Source organism: Oryctolagus cuniculus, chromosome 11, assembly GCF_051225735.1.
Source record: "Oryctolagus cuniculus isolate XC-2025 breed Fujian yellow rabbit chromosome 11, ASM5122573v1, whole genome shotgun sequence".
NCBI classification, from domain to species: domain Eukaryota; kingdom Metazoa; phylum Chordata; class Mammalia; order Lagomorpha; family Leporidae; genus Oryctolagus; species Oryctolagus cuniculus.
Window position 1 is genome coordinate 80,988,461 of NC_142877.1, and position 8,252 is coordinate 80,996,712.

Sequence of the window (8,252 nt, forward strand, 5' to 3'; positions counted from 1 at the left end):
CTGATTGTTTTAGTAACATAATTTGCCAGCATTTTGAGTAATAACTAAGTAGGATCTTTGAATCAAGTTTCTTCCAACAAAACAGAATGCCTTGGGCTGATTATATGGTGCAGCAGGTGAAGCCACTGCTTGTAACACCTACATCCCACACCCAGAGTGCCAGTTTGAGTCCTGGCTGCTCCACTTCTAGTCCAGCTTCTTGCTAATGTGCCCTGGGATGCAGCTAATGATAGCCCAACTATATGGGCTCCTGACATCCATGTGGGAGACTCAGATGGAGCTTCAGGCTCCTAGATTCAGGCTGGCTCCATTCTGGCTATGTTTTGGTATAAGAAGCTATGGGTCCTTGGTCAATGAACTAGTGGGTAGAAGATCTCTGTATTTCTGTATCTCTGTGTGTGTCTCTGTCACTATGCCTTTCAAGTAGATGAAAAATAAATAAAACATAGTCAGTTTTTAAAAACAAACAAAAAAAAACAAAAAAGCCTATAAATCTCCAAAATATAAAATTTCTGAAAATATCAAGTACATGAGGTCATTTATGAAAGACTACCTTTATGTATCTATATTTTATTTTTATAAATTACTTTTTAGGTATTGGTATCAAATGTAATGTGTTTTTTAGCTTCCCATTCTGTGATTAAAAGTATCAATTTATTTATACCACTATAATGAAAGAAAAGATACTAATATAAAGGCCATTATATTTCTAAAATACAAAAGTGATGATTAAAATTATAACCTATGACTATCCAAGAATGTAAAATGAGTTGATATTTCAACAACGAAGACCATATGTGTCAATATGTTAGATGTTCATTCTTAACATTTTTGGAGTTACATTAGTAAAATCTCATAAACTTTCAAGATCCTCTTCCCCAGCAAAATATATACACACTGAAAAATTTTCATGCTATTTAAAGATTTCCATAAACACTGAAGTATATAGAGTATAAATAAAGAAATTGATCCTCTATTTAAGATACCTGTTCTAGGCCAGAATAATTCTGTAAGATGGTAACTGGCCTTGTGAGATCAAGAGTTATGGTAGAATTTATTTGAATTCAGCATAACTTCAAGCATACACTAATAATTGCTGATAGAATGCTCAACATTTAATATAGTAAACATAAGTTTTAAGTACAAGTATAGATTACTTAATTTGAATTTTTCATGAATTCCATTTCTACCTTTGCAGTTTTAATATGCAATGTCTGTTGTACATAAGGAAAGGTGTTGACCATTGCCGCGGCTCACTTGGCTAATCCTCCACATGCAGCGCCGGTATACTGGGTTCTAGTCCTGGTCGGGGCGTCGGATTCTGTCCCGGTTGCTCCTCTTCCAGGCCAGCTCTCTGCTGTGGCCCGGGAAGGCAGTGGAGGATGGCCCAAGTGCTCCGGCCTGCACCTGCATGGTAGACCAGGAGGAAGCACCTGGCTCCTGGCTTCGGATCAGCGCAGCGTGCTGGTAGTAGCGGCCATTTGGGGGGTGAACCAATGGAAAAGGAAGACCTTTCTCTCTGTCTCTCTCTCTCTCACTGTCTAACTCTGCCTGTCAGAAAAAAAAAAAAAAAAAAAAAAAAGGAAAGGTGTTCATAATAGTTCTTTTAATTATGAATCAATAGCATAGAAAACCCTTAAGAAATGCTCTCAATTTTCCATTTCCTGTGGTCCAAGTCATCAAATCTATTTAATAATCCCACTCCCCCCACCTCACTACCAGTACTTCTGGTACAGGAAAGAGATTCAAAGTTTCCCATTCCAACATAAAAATTATAAAATAATTTCTGGTTCTTACTCTGCTACTTTATTAAATATCTTAAGAAATAAGACTTTTTGTTATCTTATATACTAAATGGAAAAAATTAAAAATAAATATATACATTAGCACATTCTGATAGGGAAATAATACTCTCTCTTGCTTTCATTTCTATATATTTCTGTAATTACTGACATAAGGCAAAAACATATTTGAAGTTCAGTCTAAATAAGAAATCTTAGGGGAAAATGTACTAGTATCCAGAAATCTTGTTTTGAATCTGAACAAGGATGCAAGATTTTGACACATCTCACATTGTTTTAAAAATACAATGTACATTCATTGTCAACAAACTGAATGTTAATAAGTATGTACTTAGTGCTAAGACGTAGTGATCAGGGATAAAATAAGTTGTCATTTTTTATCTCAAGTAGTTCATGGTCCAGTAGTAGAGAGAGAGATCTACCTATATAAGTTGCAACACAATAAGGAGAGAGATACATGGTTGGTAAAGTTGGCAGTTCATTGAGGATATAGTAGGAGAAAGCTTTACTGAGAAAATGCTTGAGCTGTGTCTTGAAGAATGAATAGGAGTTCAACATAAGGTTGGATGGGAGACATCCAAAATTAAGGGAAGAGCATTTGAAACATTATAGAAAAATATAATAATGCCAGGGTATTTAGTGACCTCTGTACAAGTTGGTGGGAGAAATTAAAGTTACCAGAGTATAAAATCCCTAGATGATCCTGAGCCTTGTTTATCTTTGGAGGAGCTTACAACTTTACCACACTGATTTTAGAGAGCTATCAAAGGTTTTTGAGCAGAGGGTTATCTATTTAGATTTGCAGTTTCTAAGAATCACTTTGGTAATATGTAAAGGAAAGATTCAAAGCAACAGAATGAAGATTGGGAGACTAGCCGATTCCAAGTACACAGGATGACACAGACCTGACCAAAGTGCTAGAAATGGTAGACATTATGTTCATGACTATGGGAAAGAAGCAGTACTTTCGTAGATTATTGTGATCCATCACAATGATGTTGACTCACGCATAACCTTGCCTTCCTTTTGTCATCTTTTATTTAAATGCAGAAAGCAACACTGTAAGAAGGCAAAGTAATTGGATTGTATATACTTACTACAAATGTGAGTCTTAGAACTTATTCTATTGGAATTTATTTAGTAGGGCAATATTTTCTTTTCTTCTTCTTTTTTTTTTTTTTTTTTTTTGACAGGCAGAGTTAGACAGTGAGAGAGAGAGAGACAGAGAGAAAGGTCTTCTGTCCGTTGTTTCACCCCCCAAATGGCCACTATGGCCGGCACGCTGTGCCGATCCGAAGCTAGTAGGGCAATATTTTCAAAATTCAGATTTTAATAGTGTAATTTATACACCAGGCAACTTTTGTAGTATTTAGGATTCAGATGATTTCAAATGTTTGTACTTGGGAGATAATCATACTGTGTTGAAAGACCTCATTAACCATTTCCACTCTTAATAAATTAGGAGGGTGCTCAAAGCCTACTTATGTTTACAAATCAGCTTCACACAAATGCTTGAACCTAGTGAAAGATGGATTGATAAAAGAAACAGGGAAGGGAATAGGACCATGCATGAATGTATGGGTATGTGCATGTATGTGGGTGGGAGAAAATGGGGGGGGGGAGAGAGCGCGCGACAGACACAGAGGAGAGAAAAAAACTGTGTTGATGGCAATATTTGACTTTTTGGCTTCTGGGTTTAAAGATTATCACCAACTTTTTTCATTTTGTGGACTTCTATAACTGATTTCATACATTCAGAGAATCTGACTGAAAATTGGTTTGAAAATAAATCGTCCTGTCAGATGATTAACATCACTTCACAATATGCGGTAACTGTTGCATCTTTGGCAGACAGGCATTCTTACTGAAACTGGCGATTACCAGCTTATCGTTTGTTTCATGAGCATTTATGGAACATGCATTTTATACTGAACACACAGCATATATATCCTAACAATAATAAATAATCAAAGACTCCCTTAGATTTTTCCTTTCTATCTTTAAGTTGGAAACAAAAAACAACTTTTATTGCTTTTTAAAATACTAAAATTATACACAGTAGGTAATACCCATAAAGATCATTACAGTTTATGGAAACCTTGATAAGAAAGCAAGTCCTCTGCCACCATGAAGATACACATCAATTTTCCTGTGCTTTCTCCAGTTGTTGAACCATGTATCCACGATTTGCTTTTCAACCACCTTTTTTTTTTAAAGCTTCCATCTCTAACAATAGAGCTGCAGATCTATCAAAATCCAAGCCTTTTATTTCATAATTCATGGAATAGCTGCCTTTGTCCCCAGGTGCTTTCACGCAAAAGTCCTTTTTCCTAGAACAAACATCAGCCTCCTCCTCTGAGGCTGAGAAACTGGAGACAGCCGCTACTGTTCCAGGAGGTGGTTTTTGTTTTCAGTGATATATCAATCATATTGCAGCCAGAAATCTAACAACAACAGAAACTTGACAGCGAATCTTGCCTTATCCCTCTTCAAATGCTCATGGTCTGTCTCACTCAGTCACCTCCCCTGGAGGTCAGCTCCTGAACAGCAGATGGTGTGCTGTGTGCAGCAGCTGGCTTCATTCTACGCCATCCCCTCCTGCTCTCCAGGGACTGCGCCTGTGTGCGCGCCTGTGTGTGTATGAACATTCACGACTTTCAGTTGCCATTCAGTGCTTGCTGCTCCTCCAGCCAAAAAGCTGAGCTGCTTGGCGGTCTCTCCAGCCATGATCCCAGATGTCCAGCTGTGATACAGTTTCTTTTCCAGTCTCCCTGCTGGAGCAGTATTCATTCACAGCCCCAAATAAAAGACTTATCTACAGGCCCTAGTTTGTCCTTATGGCTCGACGTTGGAGTCATGTTTGGGAGAAATAGTCTAAGAGCCAGGGGCAATGAATGAAAAATCTAAAATTGTTTTTTTCACATTTCTCTTGGATGGGGTGAGGCGGTTCCTGTGTGTGGCTCAGGGCTTTGTTTGTGATGGGACTGGCTTGCTCAATGCATCATTGCCTACATCGATGTCTCTTTTCCTTTCTTCAGATGAATATGCTAATGAAACTCCAAGAAGCAGCCAATTACTCGGGCACACAGAGCTGCGACAGCGATAGCACCAGCCACCATGAAGACATTTTGGATTCATCTCTTGAATCTACCCTCTAGAGGGTGAAAAATAGTTAGGGGAAAAGACTATGCTTTTAAAACAAAATGTTTAAAAGAAAGGTATTTTCACTAAACCACTGCCAGTATGAAAGCAGCCAATCAAGGGCCCTGACCCAGAGTCGTGGTGGTCCCCACGGAGGCAGCAGAACTAAGTCTGAACCGCCAAGATGCTAAATTGGAATAGAAGCTTAACTTTATTTTATTTCTAGGCATTTTTGTATCCATGGAGTGGTAGAAGGCTCCGTTACTCAACTGGAAAGGACCCTACCGACAGGGCAACTCAATAGATTGCACATGAGATAGCCAAACTGGACTTTATTTTCTTCCTCGGTAGAAGTTTACGATGCAGACCTTTTTTCGGTTCCTTCTTTTGTTTCTTCTGAGGGGCTGTTCTCCCCAGGCAGGGTCCGTTCTTCTGATCCGTCCAACCTCTGTGCCACATGGTGCTGGTCACGGGGCTCCGGTAGTGTTTGTGTTGTGCGCTCACCCCATTCCAAAATGAACCCGAGAGGCCAGGCCTCCAAAAAGCACAAATGGAATTGTGCAACCACCAGAGTAACACTACTGCGGCAGTCTGGAGAAGTGCCAATTTCATTCTAACTGCCATGTTCTCATGATGCACTCCACCAACTTTTTATGTCTGAGTCACAGGTTTTATAAGGTTGTTTTTACCACAGTGGTCTTTTGAAACCACCTGCCCACTCCCTTAACAAGAGTTTTATAACAATTATTAGTCGACACTGACAAAAGGCTTTTTTAGGGCTTTATTTGTTTGAGCCTTTTCAGTGAAAGAAGGAACATTTCCTATGGTGCTGTCTCACTGCCTTAAAACAGATTTTTACGACAGTTTAACAGTTGGTTTAAATCCTAAACCATTGGTAATTTCCACAGTCTTTTCATTTACAACCAAACAACACTAATGAAACACAGTAGCCTCATCTCTCTCGTGTATCTTTCTGTTATTTTTTTTTTTAATTTTTTGAAGAAATGGATAGGAGAAAGATCAGTATTTTTGTCTTGTGAATAGATTGTTTTGCCTATCCTCCCACATAATCAAGTAACCCAGCAACCCTCTTTGACTGTCACTTACAAGCTAAGAGACATGTGGCTAAATTCTACCCAGGTCTGAGTGAAAGAGTTTCAGAAGGCGGGAGATTTTGAATTTTTAACCAGCAGAGCTGGAAGCACTAGATGCAGCATGAGCACAACCATTCGGCTTTCCTTCCCTATTCTGTTTTTTTTTTTTTTAATTATTATTATTCAATTCGTTTTGGCGCATGTTGTTTTGATTGCTATTGTTGTACATGAGAAATTCAGCATTAAAGAACACTGAAGCAGTAAAGTCACTGTGGAAGCAGAAGCGTTTATACTGTAAAAGAAGGTTAGATTTGCACAGTCTACTGGGTAGGTATTGTAAATAATAACTTTTGAAACTTGCACAAATCAACACATACACAAACAAAATTGTATTTTATCCTGTTGGTGTTAAGAGGTGTTTCACTTGCTGAGATTTCCTGTACTTTGCAAACAAATACAGAATGCAAACCCTCAAAGCTGTTATTATCTGGTGTGTTTGTCCTGTACTTACAGTTGTTATGACTATGCAGGAGCTATCAGTGCTAGAGTGAGCATGCTTCAAAACTGTACATGAAGCCAACCCATTTTTTGGACAAGTAAAACTGTCTGCAAGTACATCCATCATGGCAGGCTTTAAAGAGAGTGCATGAAAACTGATCAGTCATTGAGAAGTCACCACCACACACAGAAGACAGGTTTTAAGTCCATAAAACCCAAGGGCTAGGCCATCGTGTAGACTTGTTCTACGCGGGTGAAAATGTGTTACTTCTAGGACGTGTAATTGGTGCTACTCTCTGTGACCACCCATGGGTCAGTTGCTATAAAAAAACAATAAGAACAACAACACAAGACATCTGTGCAGTTTTCAGAGTGTCATTAAGTGTATAGGTCTTTACTTGGTGCTATTGCCCTAAGGGAAATCGGAACTGAATTTATGCACGTAGAATTGTCACCCTGACTTTGAAGCCTCAAACATGGATCAATCTGTGGTGAAACATCAATCTATGTAGCTGGACGAGTGACTAGTTGCCCTTGTATAATACATGATCTAAGAAAATTGCTAATCTTTCCCTGCCATTTTGAGAACACAGTCCAAACATGAACATAAAAACAATTTTCTGCAATACATCCCAGTAGGTCCACCTAGTTTACAACTTAAACTAGTTTGTGAAACATTTGTCTGTATACATTTTATATTTTGTACATTTTTGATGTAACATATCATGTAAATAGGCAGAAACAGTGAAATAAATCATCTGAAAAGTTTTGTAGTCTTTGTAAAGCCCCAACAATAAGTACTTGGTGTCAATGGACTTAACTGGATGATGTATTTTCTATTGGTTTATTGTTCCTCTAGCTTGTAAACCAGCTTGCATATATTTTTTTGCAAATGTGCACCCTGTATCTGTCTAAATTATTACTTTGCCATTAAAGTGGAATTATTTATTGACAACAAGGTGTGGTGTCTGTATTTGGAGAAAAATGAAATAGTTATGCACCAAGAAGTGTCGAGCTTTAAAATGTTGCTTACACTATTAATCTGCCATCATTGAGAGTGTGTGTATATTTATATTTTATAATCATCATTGAAAGGGCCTCATAGCTTTTAAGTAGGTAAAAAAATTCAAGGAAATAAATATATCTTTTTGAATTAGTTATTTATTCAGTGAGGTTTTTTTTTGTTTTTTTTTTTTTTTTTGTTTTTTTTTTGACAGGCAGAGTGGACAGTGAGAGAGAGACAGAGAGAAAGGTCTTCCTTTGCCGTTGGTTCACCCTCCAATGGCCGCCGCGGCCCACGTGCTGCGGCCAGTGCACCGCGCTGATCCGAAGGCAGGAGCCAGGTGCTTCTCCTGGTCTCCCATGGGATGCAGGGCCCAAGCACTTGGGCCATCCTCCACTGCACTCCCGGGGCACAGCAGAGGGCTGGCCTGGAAGAGGGGCAACTAGGACAGAATCCGGCGCCCCAACCGGGACTAGAACCTGGTGTGCCGGCGCCGCAAGGCAGAGGATTAGCCTAGTGAGCCGCGGCGCCTGCCTATTCAGTGAGTATTTTTAAGAAAACTATTTATAGTCCTAAATTCTTGGTGATGAAATAAGTATTGATATAAAATAAAATGTTGATATTCACTGAGTTAAGTAAACTCATTAAATGTATCTTTGTTTTTATTCCTTTAAACTCTCTTTTGAATTTTTAGTTTTAAAGATTGTTTTAATG

At 38.6% G+C, this 8,252-nt stretch overlaps 1 protein-coding gene across 13 annotated transcripts in view; it reads left to right on the top strand.

The window, feature by feature from the left end:
* NAV3 (neuron navigator 3) overlaps positions 1 to 7,490 on the top strand; it is a 966,035-nt gene extending 958,545 nt beyond the window's left edge. For all 13 annotated transcript variants that reach the window (XM_089307477.1, XM_051846465.3, XM_008256837.5 and 10 more), the window contains one exon: positions 4,841 to 7,490. In XM_089307477.1, the coding sequence (XP_089163603.1) occupies positions 4,841 to 4,960 (120 nt within the window). In that variant the 3' untranslated portion in view covers positions 4,961 to 7,490. The remainder of the gene's footprint in view (positions 1 to 4,840) is intronic.
* The last annotated feature ends 762 nt before the right edge of the window (positions 7,491 to 8,252 follow it).